This window comes from Osmerus mordax, chromosome 7 (genome assembly GCF_038355195.1).
Source record: "Osmerus mordax isolate fOsmMor3 chromosome 7, fOsmMor3.pri, whole genome shotgun sequence".
NCBI lineage: Eukaryota > Metazoa > Chordata > Actinopteri > Osmeriformes > Osmeridae > Osmerus > Osmerus mordax.
The window spans coordinates 10,461,514-10,477,946 of record NC_090056.1 but is presented as its reverse complement, the minus strand read 5'-3'; the positions used below and the strand labels follow the sequence as shown (position 1 = coordinate 10,477,946).

Genomic DNA, 16,433 nt, shown 5'->3' with positions numbered 1-16,433 from the left:
CCTCAGACAGGAGCTGGAGTGTGAATAGCTCACATTGGCTTAGCCTCTAAGCTGGGCTGGACCTCTAATTTGCTCTGCTTGTAGAGCTTTGAGGAAAAAAGGCAGCTGCCTACTAGCTGCCTGTGCCTGCCTGGCTGAATGAGCTAGCCAGGGAGCTACTGTAGTACTGGCTCACACTGGAGGGGATGATTCATGGATTGTTTTGGTGGAATACGATGCAGAGATGTCAGACTGTTAGGATGTTTGTTCTGATTCTCTCTGTGGAATAAAGCAGGGAAGGAGAGGAGCAACGACAGCACTGAGGTAAATCTCTGACATTTACCTTTCCTCTTGCGAGTGATGCCCTAGCTTCCGGGATTAGATAGAGATGGGGGTGGGGAGAACAGAGATGGAGAAAATCGAGAATGAGAGAGAGAAAAATATACATAGAAAGAGAGCAAGAGGGAGATACATTTGTCTGTGCAACTGAAAGGCTGAGTGAATCAGTGCCTATGAAGGTTTTTGGTGTGATATTGATGAGCTGTGATGTGTAGCAACGTATATGTGATGATGGCGAAGTAGCATGTGTGTTTGTGTGTGTGTCTGTGCTCTGAGTGTGTCTACGCTGTGTGTGTGTGGGGGTGCTCAGACGGTGTTTGGTTAGCGGAGGGGCTGATTTAAACGCTGATCTGTTGACACACTTGCCTATTGTTGGAGGACATTATCCCTCATGGCTGCCCAGTGGCAAGAAACACAACTATAATACCGCTCTCCTCTCCTCCTCTACCTCTCCTCCTCTCTTTCTCTCTTTTATTCTCTCCATCGTTATCACATTTTCCTCTGTCTTCCTGTCTGCTAAACGGTCCTCTCTGTCTCTTTCCAGCATACATTTAAATGGAAGCTTTAGTGGAAGAGCTTCTCTCCCATGTCCATCCACACTTCCTATGCTGACAGAGCTTTTAGGGGGAGAGTGGAAAAACACAAACCTTTTTGGTGTAATGTGTATTTTAGCGAGGTTCTTGGATAATTAAGCTTAAGACTGTATTTTCTTCCTCTCTATTCTCATACCCCCCTCCTCCTCCTCTCTCCACCCCCCTCGTTGAAAGGAGAGAAGGAGAGAGGGATAGAAGAAGAGACGGAGAGAAGGAGAGAGGGAACAGCAGGAGAATAGCGGCAGGGACTCAGCTGTGGAGAGGGTTGTGGCGCGAGCTGAAAGAATGGCCTGTTGTGTTGGGCAGCAGCAGCATTGTATGTCTGGACGCTCTTTCTCTCTCTCGCTCTCCCTTTCTCTTGTTCTGTCTTTCTTTCGGTTCAGTCCATCAAGCCTACATCCAGACATTCACAGCTGGGGACCTTCTATTCCAAAAGGAAAAAAACAACTGCCTTGATAAGGATAATGACCTTATTCCTCAACCAAGCTCTTTACACTGTATGCATGTTGTACTGTATCACCGTAGGTCTATCAACATGTAGGACTCATTCAGGTATTACCAGATGCATTGTATTACTGTATATTATACATGGCATCAAGAGCTAGTTGAAATATGTATTTAGGGATGCATCTGTTTGATTGCTATGGAGGCCCTTCTAACCCTGTGTGTGTTAATAGGCTTTGCTACGGGCGAAGTGGAGGTCTGAGCAGCACCCTGGCCTGTGACAGGAGCGTTCAGGGCGGAGCTATCATGGGTGTAGGGATGCTGTTTGCCTCATCATTAATCTGTGGGCCTGCGCTCCATTGATCACCTCTCCGTTCTCCTTCATAAATCATTATTGCCCAGCTATCCCTGTAATGTGGGATGGGGGAGTGCTGACAGAACACAGCCATGCTAGCAGCAATAGAGCACTCACCTTGGCCTCCTGGTCAACCCTGCAACACTGCTTACACACTCATCTTCATGCACGACAATAGGATAACCAAGAACCATGTTTTCCACATCTCCATACATAACACCGAACATTGAAAACAATCATTGTTTGTAATCATTGTCAAGGACAATGGACCAAAGACTGGCCATGAAGCTTGGGGTGTCTTTATGGATGTGGGTACTTATCCAAATCCTGTGGTTGAGATGGTCTATCTTATAACCAGTGAAGTAAAGGACTTCTGTATACAAAGCCTTAAAGTGCGGCCTCAATCAATGCTAGCACCGTAATTGGTTTAGAGGCCCAGGAAAGAGGCCATGCTGGTCCCTGGGAGACTGTTGTCTGCTCTGACTGGGAAATGGAGTAGGCTCTCTCTCTCCATCAGCATCACCATATCCCTCTCTCTCTCTCTCTCTCTCTCTCTCTCTTTCTCTGTCTCTCTCTCTGTCTCTCTCTCTCTGTCTCTCTCTCTCTGTCTCTCTCTCTTACTCTCAGTATCTCTCTTTCTCTGTCTCTATTTCTGTCTATCTCTCTCTTTCTATCTCTCTTTCTCTCCATTTCTTTCTCTCTCTCTCTCTGTTTTCACAACATGTGACACGCCATCGTCACGCTGTATGTGTTTGTCCTGGAAACACTGCCTACTCATTATAATGTACTTTTGAAAGGGTAGTGGTTGATGGGAGGTGTACTACCTGCCAGTATAACTTGATTCTGACATTTGAGCTGTAAATGTCATCTACTGTATTAGCAGCTGATCCAGAATACATGCGTCCTGTAGAGCAGCTATGGGGTTAACCACGGGTCAGTATTGAGTTGATAAATGCTCCTTCTGCGCTACACAACATCCCCTGCCTCGCTCACACTCTGAGCCAGCAGGGGTTAAAAAAAAATGGCAGATGTTTAGTTGGGCGGTGTGTGTGTGTGTTTGTGTGTGTCTGTGTGTGTGTGTCCGTGTCAGACAATGAGTGGAAGCTCCCCAGACCATCAACAGCAGGAAGACGATGAAGGGGATCAGATGACTCTCAGCCCACCCTGCTTTTGTTAACACACAGGGAAGAGCACACATTTCATGTGTGTGTGTGTGAGTGTGTTGGCATGTTTGTGTAGACCTATTGTTAACAGTCAAGTCACACTCAGTAGACTTTACTATTGGCGCGTCTTAGATGTGAAACCATTACAGCCACTAGTGAACCAAACACACAGTCCAGCACACCGGTGCCTTCCCAGTGGTGTGACCTGTAAAGATGTGAAAAAGGGAACAGGATGCAGTGAACTGTTCCGTTGTCTCGGTTAAATCTTTTCCAGGTAACTATAAACCCATGCCTCAACAGAGGTCATAGCAGGCCCTTTAAGGTAGAGGCTTAGGCCTATCTCCTCAAGCTATACAGGGGTCAGGTTACCCATCTCCGTAAGGTACGGTACAAGTAGGTCCATCCCAGGCCAGTCAGAGGTATAGCTGACTGGTTAGTCATCACCTCCGCCTAAGGAGGTCTTCTGGGCATTTCCTGACATGAAATAAGATGCCAAGGTAGTACAATATACTGTATACTATATCAGTTGTGTAAACGAGAATCTAGATCTCCTCTGATACAAGAGTTCTTTTGTGAGTCCCAAGACCTGCTTCTCCTATATTTAGGCTACATGTAGTGTTGTCTCAGTCCCATTGCGCTCTCATGAGGAGGCTTGGACCACTTTTCGAGAACGCAAACATTCACTGGGTCACACTAATGAAATATTTAGTCATCTCCACAGATAACAGCTTTCTCTCTCAGTACGAGCTAGCACAGCTAGTGGCATCTTGCAAGATGCCAGCGCTACTATGTGTGACCGAGAACAAAAAATTGTAGTACAGTAAAAAGTAAGTACAGTAGAGTATACAATGGTTGTAGTGGGTCTTTTAAATCTTCGATAAATGTCTTTGTTTTAGACTTGGGAAATGACAATGGCAGGGTCAGAACACTGAAACTGAAGTACCATTGTAAAGAGGATGATGAACTACTGGAACACAGCTGATACTCACACACACGTACTCACATTTACTTGGGATTTGAAGTCTTTTAAAGAATTATTCTACATTGTCTTCTAGCACAAGGTTAGAGTTAGTATGCTTATCTATTAAAAAGTCACAAGCTCCTTGCTCCAATGTTCACAGTAATATACAATAGTCATTTCCTAAGCCTTTTGAAATAGTCAGTTTTATATCTGGTTTGTTTATCGTTGCTGGATGACACCACCAGTGAGTCTGTATTTAAGTAAGATTTCTGGAGACAGAGCCAAAAGTAAAAGCTTCTGCATTGTGAAAGATTCAGGAGCCAGATGGCTTTAGAATCTGCTTTTTCTGAAGCCAGACAAAATGGCCCCTGAATGTTGTTCCCCTGTTACTGTAGCTCTCGTGATGACAGCTTAAGCTATCATGGAATGTTGCTGCTGCAATGAATTGAATCGGAAATCTCTACCCACATTTAATCTCAAGACCCAAACCTGGCAATGTTGAGGCATAGCAGGATTTATGGTATAGCTTACTGAGTGCATTGTTTAATTTGAAAGAGGCGAGTCGATAAACTGTTGTTGTAATTGGTAAATGGTTTAGTGGTTGCTGCCCATCTAGTATTTCTATATGTTCATGTTTGTCTGTAGATGTTTGGGTGTTCTCCATCTGATTGTCCAGCGCTGACAGGGTCAGTAACACAGTGACATCAGCAACACCCTCACAGCTGAGGTGAGGACACGTTGTCTTGACTCCTGCTCCAGGTGAAGCTGAGCCTCTCCCTACAGGAGGCCCTCTCAGCCCTCTCACCCCTCAGAGAGGGGAGAGAAGACATGAAGATGCCGACAGATGGTTCACCTCCTGGTATGAGTCTGAGTCTCTTCTGTGAGACCAGTGTTCTGGTAAGGCCTTGTGCCTGTAATCCCGACCCAGTAGGAGAGCGCACTGTCTGCTTGTTCCAGTGACTGTGGGAGTCCCAGTCTTATCAGCAGGGTGTCATGGCCACGCTGCTGTTCTCTACAAACCTCCTGGCAGGGAGAGGATTCTGCTGCTTCCTCACCACTGGCTGGCTGACCAGCCTGCTCCAACTCCTACATGTTCTAGCAGCCTGGCTTTGCCTGGTCAATCTGACTGACCGCTGCTCTCACTGTTTATTCAAATGGCAAATAATCAGCCTAGTCCACCAGGCCACCATTCTGCTGTCCAAGGACATACAGAGAATCTAAGTGTATCACAGTTGTCTTGGTTAAATGTGTCTCACATAGCAAAACCATGCAATCAACAATACAATTGATGTCTATGATGATGTCATTCCAGATCCTGAGACTGTATGTTACCTTGTATGTTCTCACTGAGGGCTGCTCGATTGAGGCTCCAGCGTGTCCCAGAGTTGGGCTGGAAGATGTGGGCCATAGTCGACACTCAAAACGGGCTTCTTCAGGGACACACTTCCCCAGCTTTTTATGAACTACCAGCGAAGAGAGGAAACTGGCTTTCACGACAAGCTATTTATAGGTCATATTCTAAATATACCACCATTTTGTCTTGAATACAACAGAAAATCCTACTGTATGTTGTGTATGTTTACAGCTTGTGGTGATGCATATAGGCAGGTGTGGAGCTAAATGATGTGACAGAGGCATGAACTGGATTGCCGCTTGCCTGTGTCCCCTTATCCTTTTAGCAGTGGTAGGATCAATACCTCACACACACACACACACACATACATATAAACACACACACTCTCTCCGTCTCTTTCACACACGCATAGAAACACTCAATCTCACATGCACACACATACTCTCTCACTCACAAAGTCCCACACACACAGAGCTACAGTTCCTACCCTAGATGCCCCAAATGTGAGTGAAGATGTGGTCCCGCAGAGAAACAGCATGGAAATAGGTGTGTGTGTGTGGAATGGCTGTTGGGTGTTTGTTAGACGGCAAAAGGTGTTATAAAGGAAGGACGTGTTTGCACTGGGGTTTAAATACCCATTAGGTGATTGTTTTTCCTATCACCTGGTGTCCTTTTTGTCACATCTCTCTCTCTTTCCATCTCTTTCCTCCATTTTCCTCGACTCCCTCTCCCCTTCCTTTTTTACCACTGCCATTCTACCATTTGGCAGCACTCCCCCCACACACACACCACCCCCCAACCACAGTCCCTTACCCCCTGCTCCCCTCCCCCTCCCCCTCTGGGGGAGTGGACTACAGCTGCTGATTGATGTCGAGGCTGGGAAAGGGGATTGATGCTGATTGGACGATCAGTGTTCCATTTCCCAACCTTCCCCAGTAGCAGGGAAACGTCAGCAGGGTGGTGGGCACCTCGTCACACCTAGTGGCATCTGCTGCTCACGCTAAGCAGATAAGGCTAGGGAGAGATTGAGAGAGGGAGAGAGAGAGAGAGATGGAAAGAGGGGCCAAGGCACACTTTGGGAGAGAAAGACGAAAGATAGAGAGGCGAGAGATTTGGAGAGCGCAAGGGCAAAGATTTCTAACGCAAAAAAGGAGCTAGAGAAGGGGAGAGGGAAAGACAAGGTGAGGAGGAGAGTCTTTACAGAGACACAGTTCTCACATTTAAGGGGCTTGAAAATTGTGCCTCTTCTTACCATCTATTCATTGTCACCCAATACAAGAGAAAGAGAAAGGAGGTGTTGAGAAAACAACTCAGACTGGGCTTCTGAAAATGGAGCCTTGACATCTTTGACAAGTCAGTGTTATTATCAACCCAGAAAACCTTACACACTGTTTACCTAGACTTAAGACTCTTATGTTTTACATGCTAATACCACAGGTAGGATAATTACTTCAAATTATGACAGCTAGAGAAATAATTGGTAGACAGGAGCATGGAGATGGTGGCAGTCTGTCTCTGGGGGACAAGAGGGGTTGTGTTGTTGGCCTGTAAACAGGAGAGCTGCCTACCTCTCAGATCAAAATATCAGCCACAACATCAGAGAGAAGCAGACAGTACAGGTTTTACTTGTCAGGTGTTGCTGCATTGCACTGCAACGCAATAGATGTGAATTCATTTGTCATTATTTAATGTATTTCTTTCGATGTATTTTTGGGGGGCATAATCGTCATGCCACTAGTTCTAATTCTGTCCATGCACACCCTTTGTTTCTCCGAGACTTGATATACTAGGGCTGTCTTTCTCTGGCTCTGAAAGTGCAACGTGTAAACCTCATTTCTGGTTGTCCTTGGCAACAGGACTGGCTGTCTTGCAGGGGCCAAGCAGCCTAGTTCTCTTGTGGTACTCCTTTTAATGCTGCATATATACTTATCTCACACATCTTCACAACCACATACCGGTACACAACTATGCTTAAACAGTTTGCAAGTAAAATCATTTGGTCTGTATTTCAACAATATTCTGCAGATTTAGACATAGTGAGGCAGAGGCAGGTATATGGAAGTGTTTACTCTACCTTCTTGTTTAAAGGATGTCCCACTGGACTGTGTCAGAGGCATATCTTGGGATTACAGAAGTTAACTGAGTCTCTCAAGCATACTTGTGTCCTATTTTTCCACTCATGTAAGTACTTCAGCTTTTCAGGGCTGAAGAATAAGGCCATTGATGAGTGGCTTTGGAAGTGAGTTCATCAGTGCTGGGGTCGAAGCTTTGCCAGGCCCGACCAGCCATTGTTCCTCTACGCAGAGAACAGAGAGCGCAGACACAGATAGTAATGACATTTGCTTTCTCCAGTGCCCAGCTCCTACTGATGACAGGGTTCCTCTGCTGACAAGTAGAGACATGTTGAGAGTTACAGTCAAGCTCTCAAACAACACGCTGTAGCTCTGTGCTCATTAGCGAAGCTGTCGCTGCTGACCAAGCAGAAACACAAGGAAATATATTTGTGGGATAGTGCTGCCACTTTAAGAACCTGCCTTATATTTCTGGACATCTTTCTGTTGATTACTTTGTTTGACGTTGTTTGAAGCTATCACCACTATCTCAGGCCTCTGAGAGACTGCACTGCTCTGTTTGTACTTTTTATCACATCTGCCAGCTTATCACCATTTTTAGACAACCAAAACAATATTCTACTCGATCCCTCACGACCACAGGCATGCAGTATAATACCACCCTAGAATGGCTGGTTAGTACAACACCTTCATCAACGCCAGTCTCAGAGACTCAGTGATGTGAGTTTGAGAAGCCCTGTTCTGTGTTCCAAACCCATGTGCAGAACAGCAAAATTAGTCATCACATCTCAGTGGTTTACTGTGGGGAATTCTTTAGAATAATAGCTCCCCTCCCTTTTCAGCAGAGAGCTTCATTAAAACATTCTGGGCCTCTGAAACACGCTTCACCATGGGACCGCAGACGACGATGACTCAAAACCCATCTCTGCACACTCAACTTCTCAACCATAGCTCTGCTGGCAGATGTGCATACAGTGCAGTGCTGCTGCATGATGGCCATGCTGTTTGTCAATTAGGTGATTAATCATATGATATGAAGCAGTGTATGGTTTCAGAGATGATGCCCTGTGCTATAATTCATCCTCTCTAAAATCCCTAAGAGACACAGAGATAGAGAATAGAAAACTAACAGGCTTGAGTCAGTGTAACATGCAGAATAGGTACAAGGTTGAAGGCTGTTTAAGGTGTGGTCATTGTCAGGTGTGTGTAGGCTGGACTTCCCCCAGGAGAGCCTGTGTTTGTCTGCAGATTGGTACAGTAAGGCCAAAGTAAACATGTCCCAGAATGCTTCAGTCGGCCTAGCTCACGGCTTCTCCTCATTCTGACCCAACAGCCAAACACACAGTGGGTGTGGTATCAGGAGGCACACCTGCTGTGCTTTTATGCACGTGGTGCTTTCCTGGTGTTTAGTTAGCATGTATTTTGATGTGTGTGTGTGTGTGTGCATGTGTGACTGTGTGTGTCCTTGTGCTCCTCACAGATGGGTTATGACTTCCCTCAGCCATCTGCCAGGTGTGTAACGGCCCCTGTCATCTTGACCCTGTAAAGAGAGCCACACACACAACACACACAATGATCCCTGTCTCCATTGTGTCAGTTCCCTCCCTCCCCGGGCTCCAACCATAATGCTAGCCTCCGCCTCAGGACTGCACCTCGCTAATCATTAACTCACATGGGGAGCAGCCTCTGGTTGGTCAGCATAGCAATTAGTATTTTGACAGAAGCCCACCTATTGACACAGAATGTTGCCACGTGGTTGATATTTATAACAGGAAATTTTCATTGACTCTTTATGCCTGATCTCCTTTGCTTTTGCGAAGGCCTTGAAACTTCCACTGCAGAAAGTGACATCATTTCTCCATGATAACGCGTGGTAGTCAGAAGGAGTTTGAAGGAGACTGAAATACTTTGGTCCTCTGTATTGAGAAAAGGACCCCTCCTCTATCTCCTGTCTTAAGAGCCTGTGATTGTTTCCAACAGAGTGAGAAAGGAAGGGAGACTCTTCATTTCCTGTCTCCTCATATCATGTCCACATCCACCCACTGCCCACTGCCACCTCAAAGGGAGCAGTGAGTGAAATCACACTCTGTCACATTGAGCTCCCACTCACTTCCTGTTTAGGCGGCCACTCTCTTGACTGGATTGTCATCTCCATGCTTTTATGAAGCGGGCTGGCTGCTGTGATTACTTACAATAACCTTTGTCTGCTGTATTGAAGTGTGACCTGTCCTGGTCATTTTGCATTCAGAGGACCAGGTGAAGGGACATGAGTCTTAGGGAATATGTGGTCCACTCTAGGGGGTGTGAACTGTATTCATGAACAATTTTTTTCATTTTGTATTATTGATATCTATGATGTCCACTATTGATAATATTGTTGTTGTAACTTTGATGTTTTTTAATGTGGGTCTACATGTTCTGTGCTGCTCAACAAATTTCCTCTCAGAGAACATTCACGTTTTCTAACACTACTACTGCTATGATGGCATGTGCCTACAGATGAGTCAGGAAGTGTGACCAACTGCAGATACCTAAACCTGCTCTCCTCTCCTCCCAGGTACGACACGCCCCCCTCGAGACGGAGAGGTCCCTGGGGTGGACTACAACTTCCTGTCTGTGGACGACTTCCTGGACCTGGAGCAGAGGGGCACACTACTGGAGATAGGAACATATGAAGGTGAGGATGTTGATCCCATAATGTGTGCAGCAGACATAGTTTCGGTCCAGTGATGGCTTCTTCAGTGGATCCTAAGAGAATCAGCAGGTTTCCCAGCTTCTCTGCCCCGATTACAACTATATACTTCTCTTCACCCAGATATCCTATGACTGGGCTGCAACCTATACGTACAGTGTGTAAAGTGGGTGCGTGCATGTGTGCAGGACAGGGAATGTCCCTGCGTTAATCTGCTTGGCAGCAGCTCTGCTGTGTGTTGGCACGTTCCTCCCTGCCCCGCAGACTATATCAAATACCTGTCCTCAAGAGCCTGTGGCCGTCCAAACCAGCATGGGGGACCGTGTCATTCATGACATTTAGCGGGACAAAAGTCATCATTCATTCATAAAACAGTAAATGTTATTTACTCTAGATAACTGCTTGCGTAAGAGTAATAGTTGTACTGTATGGCCAATAAAAATAACCAAAAATCTAGCACACTTAGTGAACACTGAGCACCGATAGCCATTCAGCTTCCTCAGTGAACAGCTTTGTTTACTCCAATCATACTCAAAGTTAGGAAAACAATATGAAATGGCAGATTTTGTACTGTTAAGCAAGTGTCCATGCAAACAATGGAGGCTGGTCCATGAGGTGTTTTCCACTCTGTGAGTCCCTCTATTGTGTGCTCTGTGTATGCTCCCTGCTCCCAGACAATACATCTCAACCCCCTCAGTCTATAACAACCTCCTCACACTGGCCTGCTTTACCAGATGCCTTCAAAGCCACCATTTCAGGCAGCATTGCATCTCTTTTCCACAAGTAAAATTAGGAGCTATTCCAGATTCTCTTTCGAAACAGTCCTGCCCTACCCTTGTGTATGTTTCTATGTTGTCCTCATCTCCCTCTGTATCTTTGAATCCCTCTCTTCTTCTCCCTCCTTCTATCTCTCAAGCATGCTAATGTCCCTCTTGTTGCCTAGGTAACTATTATGGGACCCCCAAGCCGCCAAGGCAGCCCGTCATTGGGACAGTGATTCTCAGTGATGCTGGCTCCCAGCAGTCCACCCCCAAGCGCACCAAGTCCTACAATGACATGCAAAACGCCAGAGTAGTGCCTGCTGACGACCAGGATGACGACCAGGCCACGGAAATGAACAACAGTTTTACAGGTGAGTCACTCGTTCACATAGACGGTGTGTGTGTGTGTGTGTGTGTGTGTTTGTATGTCTGTCTGTCTCTTTCTGTGTGTCTGCGTGTCTGTGTGTGCATGTGTGTATGTGTGTCACACACTTTGTGAAAAATAGAAAAGCAAGAGTGAGAAAGATTGTATTTGTGTGTGTTCTGCTCTCTGTCTCTCTGTGTTGCTGGGTGTCTGGTGGTTACATCATGTCTTTGTGATGCTGATTTCTCTTTGTGAGACTCATAACACTGCCATCTGCCTGTGAGGAGGGGCTGGGGGAGGAACTGGAGAACATGCTGAGTCCCCCCCCCCCCCGCCCTCTCAATTTCTCCCTCCATCTCTCACCTTATTTACTCTCATTCTCACCTCTCATCATTTAGTCATTTTTAGCAGCAGACGCTCTTATCCAGAGCGTCATACTTTCATTCAGTGTTTCTTTGTTGCATCTTTTCTCCAATGTGTCTGTAAATGGAGTGCTGATATTACTGTCTAAAGAGGTGATAATAAGAACAGAACATTGATTTAATAACCAGTGTTTATCTATTAGTCTAGACAGAAAGGTTAATTTGTATGACAACTGAAAGTTTTTTTTTGGAGGGGGTGGGGTTCCAGATGAGCGTTTGCCCTCCCTCTCTCTTCCTTTGCTCTTTGAAGTCTCTTCCACCCTGAAGAGTCTGTGAGACACTTCCTAGATGGAGTTTTTTTCCCCTCCAGTGTGAATCTATGCCCTCTCTGTGTGCCCCTTCCAGCCTGCCAGGGTGCTAAATTAACGTTTGATCCCCCCTGAAAGACTTACGGAAGTGTGGGAGGACAGTGGGCCAGAGGAGAGAAGGATTGGGGGTCGGGGGGAGGAGGAGAGAGGGTTATAGGGTTCAAGAAGAAGGCCAGTGGGAGGGTGTAGAGGGTGAGGTCAGGGGGTGTAGACTAGAGGAGAATTTGGAGCTTTAAAGAGAAACGGTTGTGGGTGTCATTTGCATAGTCTTTGGGCCCCATTCCTTTTAGATTCTAAGCAGCATGCAGTGTTTTCTGAGGCCCTAGGGGGAGGGCAAAAGAGGCAAAGGCAAATGTGCCACTAATTATATTCAAATAAAACTCATCTAGTGAGTAATAGTCAGTTTTGTTTTTTAAACAGAGGGGTGGGGGGTCATCACATAGTCATGATGCAAGCACACTGCCATGATGCCCAGGTGATACAGTATCATCATATCATGTCACCAGCAAACTAACCACGGCGTTGTGATCCCATTGCACGACACGTAAACCTCCTTCTTTGTTTTGTTTCGTGTTGTGCTCCTTACCCAGGATCCTTAGTGCGTAGTTTTTTCCCCTCTCCCTTGTTGTGCACAGGTAACCCTAGTGACCAGGACGAGAGCCGCGGCGGCATCCTCCGGCCGTACCCCGCGCGCGAGAACGCTCCGTCCTACGGTCTGAACAACGCGGCTGCCTCCACCTCAGACAGCGGTCAGCAGACACATGCTCAGCCCCAGGCCTCCCCAGAGGACCCCCTGGGCCCCCTGCCAGACAACTGGGAGATGGCCTACACTGAGAATGGAGAAGTCTACTTCATAGAGTACGTACAAGATATGTGAAGTGAAGACTGCATGGTCTCCACACCTGTTTGTGTTTGTCCACTATGTGTGTTTATCGAAGGTTCACATCAAAAAGGAGAAGGTAAATTGGTACATGAGTACTACACTTCACACTCAGTAGGTACACTAGTACCCAGAGCAAGCATTGTGGCTGGATTGAGGCAGGCACAGCAGCGTGGTTTAGCTGGCAGTTGGGATGTTTCTTATCAGGTGGCTCCAGTCAGTCCTCTCCATTATAGCCCATTCTAAAGCTCTCTGTCCTGCTGCCCAGCGGTCGGCCCTCCCCTCCCCCAGCCCTCTGTCTTCCCTCCCCTTCCCTCCTCGGCCCTCCCAGGGCTCTCCGGGCTGGATGGTAATCCTTCTATACCCTGATCTCTAAGGAGATCACAGGCTGATCACCTGACCTGCTCCAGCCCTGTGTCCTTACAGCAGTGCAGGCAGCATCGCAACAGGGAATGGCTGTGTATGTGATATAGGCACTTTTGCTGATGTCACTGTGGGTCGAATTAGTAATTGAAACAAGGAACATTGTTATTCACTGATAATACCTCGCCCGCAGTCAGAGCCATTATCAAGACCCTGATTATTAAGAAGTATGGACAGCTTTTTGAATCTGTGTTAAGCTGAAACCCTTTATGTAACTAGCGTGTCCCTTGTAAACACAAAGGTATACAGTATGTAACTTATCAACACATTATACCATATAATCACACTGCATAATCTTCAATTTGCCTTATGCCTCCCATATCTAAACACAGTTTCTATTCTGGCCTCAAGGAGTGGTCTTTGACTGTATCTGTGTTCTCATTCAGCCACAACACTAAGACCACATCGTGGATGGATCCTCGCTGCATGGACAAGTCCTCCAAACCTCTGGAAGAGTGTGAGGATGATGGTAAGACAGGCTCTGAGTGTGTGTGTGTGTTTGTGTGTGTGTCAAGATCAAATATTTAGGCTATTCCATGGGTATCAACACTACAGTGTATTTATAAGCCTTGATGGATGATAAATAGATAGTGCTCATAAGCTCTTATACACAGATATGAATCATGTTCATGTCTATTGATGTTCATACCAGGAGGAAAGGCTCTCCCAAACTGCCAGAAACTATTTGGCTAAATCAAAGCATTCGTTCTTAAATTTTTTATGCGACTCAAGAGATAGTAATAACTGAGTGGTTGGTTACACTCCAGTGTAGTTTCAGCTAAGAATATGTAATTGATAGAGTCCTGATATTCAGGATCTTTGTAGTGACATTTAAATAAAAGAAATCGCTACTTATTCACACCACAAGTAAAAGATACAGCACCACCAAGTGGCTGTTTTGTTAACTGTATCTGTTTCTGTAACTCCATTCTACTTTGATATTTTAAGGATAAAAATTGTGGTAAATACAACTGATGTTTTTTGTACAGAGGAAATGTGATGCACTAATGCTACTTCTCTTTGACACAACATTAACGATTACTAAGGGATCTCTATTTTTCCTTTTCTTTGTGATGCTATCCCATTTCTCTCCCCATATACCCTTGATCACTCTTCCCCTCTCTCTGTCTACCATGTCCTTTCTGTCCTCCATCTTATATCTTGTGTTTCATTCTTTCTTTCTCACCTTGGAGAAGAAGGGGTACACACTGAAGAGCTGGACACTGAGCTAGGTAGGTTCCTTGCCTTCTCTCTCTCCTCTATATGTCCCTCTGTTGGCTACAGCACTATATCCCTAACAAGCAATTTGTGGGCATCTGTCTGAGACAGCTGGTCGAGGCAGATAGAACCATGTTCATTTGGGACTCGAGCCCTAAGTTTCTATTTTGTATCTGGGTGATTTAGTTGTGTTGCCTGCTGTGCACAGCGTAAGTGACAGAGTGATTTCTTTGATGCACGAGAACACATTTGGTAGGTGTTTGGCTGGTGACTCAAGTTGGTCTGAGCTGTTCCATAGACTGGAAAATAGCTCTGCAGATTCCTTGGCACTCAGACATGCATGCCCGCGCGCGCACCCGCTTACACACACACATACACACATACACACACACACACACACACAAATACACACTTACACACACTGATACAGCCCTGAGATGGAATGAAATCTCAGACTTGTACAAGGCTTTGAATGTCTGGCTACCAGCCCCTATTATTTCTGGCAGATCAGAAGGAGGCAGTCTGTGATTATCGATCGTGAAATTCAGCCCACTCCAAAAGTGTTTGGCGGAGTCAGTTCAAGCCCACACTAACACACAATGCTAATGTCTTTGTATGAAATCAAATACAGTGAGGAGGAAAATGAGATGCTAACGTCTTAATGGGAGTGTGTCAGCTTAATATGCCCTATCTGTCAGACAGTTCCCGTTGAACGCTGCTAAGTATGAGTCTATGGGATTGTGTGTGTGTGTGTGTGTGCATGTGCTGTGTGTGCTTTTTTTTTGGGGGGGGGGGGGGGGGGGGCAGGGCCAGACCTTTAAGAACAATGTATGCGTAATCATTCCATCTAGAATCAACACATTCTGTTCGATTAGCTGGTATGTTAATGTCCGAATGTAATCACTTGAACTCACTCAGTTGAAATACTGACCATTTCTGCCATTAATAGTTTTATTTGGATAAGTGGTTGTTTCATCAAGGTGGTCATGTGACTTTTAAATCAGTGGAACAGAAGTTTACAGCAAACTTGAAGAGTGCCAGTGGTGACATGTGTGATGGCTGCACATGTCCAGACTGTTTCCCCTTCCTCTTTTCTCTCTCTGTATTAGATAGACGTGTTTATGTTGTTTCAGTCCAGAATGTGTACCTTCAGCTCACAATCGGATTAGACTTCTAATGACAGAGGAACCAAAAGTCACAGAAAACTGACATATCTGGAGCTTAACAGGCAGGGTCAGAATATATGAATAGTAAATGTGGTAGGAAGCAGCAGTCAAGGTCTCCAGTCTGTAATTTAGTTGCAAGTCCCCTGACAGCTCGCTGTGTGACTTGGAGTCGGAATGAAGAGGCTGGCTTCATATTAGACGCCTGTGTTGTCCTTCACTGAAAATTAGGAAAGATTGGAAAATTAGGAAATGACAGAGTGCTGTCCTTGGAAGTAGCTCCTAGCTCAAATCAGCTTAGAGAGTCATTGTGCTCCAGTCCTCCATCCTGACTCTTCAGAGCACGGCCAACACAAGGGCTGTGTTTAATGACTAATGTAGTGGTCTCCTCTAAACAATGTTGTCTCTCCTCTTCAGAGCTGCCTCCAGGATGGGAGAAGATAGATGACCCAGTGTATGGGGTCTACTATGTTGAGTAAGTTCATCTCTACCTCAGAGGATATCGTACATCTCTTTTTCAATTCCTCCTCTCCCAAGCACCTTGCAAGCATTGTTTGTTGTATCTTTTGTAACTTCTCTCCCTCTCCATCTTTTGCCATCTTCCCCTACCTCCCCACGCCCTCTTGTTATTCACTACCCTTCTACCTCATTCTACCTCTCTCTCTCTCTCTCTCTCTCTCTCTCTCTCTCTCTCTCTCTCTCTCTCTCTCTCGCTCTTTCTCGCTCTTTCTCTCTCTCTCTCTCTCTCTCTCTCTCTCGCTCTTTCTTTCTCTCTCGCTCTCTCTCTCTCTCTCTCTCTCTCTCTCTCTCTCTCTCTCTCTCTCTCTCTCTCTCTCTCTGTACTATCCCTGCCTGCATCTCCCCCTTCTCCCTTCTCTATCAATCCCCTCCTCTTGCCCTGTTCTCTCTGTCTCTCCTATCCCCCTCTCCATCTCCCCTGTC

The 16,433-nt window shown here is 45.9% G+C and overlaps 1 protein-coding gene across 1 annotated transcript in view; it reads left to right on the top strand.

Moving 5' to 3' along the window:
- Positions 1–16,433, top strand: part of LOC136945553 (membrane-associated guanylate kinase, WW and PDZ domain-containing protein 1-like) — a 73,361-nt gene that overhangs the window by 30,962 nt on the left and 25,966 nt on the right. Inside the window, exons 3-8 of the mRNA XM_067239446.1 lie at positions 9,818–9,937; positions 10,896–11,088; positions 12,453–12,665; positions 13,497–13,579; positions 14,307–14,342; positions 15,909–15,966. Of these exons, the coding sequence (XP_067095547.1) occupies positions 9,818–9,937; positions 10,896–11,088; positions 12,453–12,665; positions 13,497–13,579; positions 14,307–14,342; positions 15,909–15,966 (703 nt within the window). The remainder of the gene's footprint in view (positions 1–9,817; positions 9,938–10,895; positions 11,089–12,452; positions 12,666–13,496; positions 13,580–14,306; positions 14,343–15,908; positions 15,967–16,433) is intronic.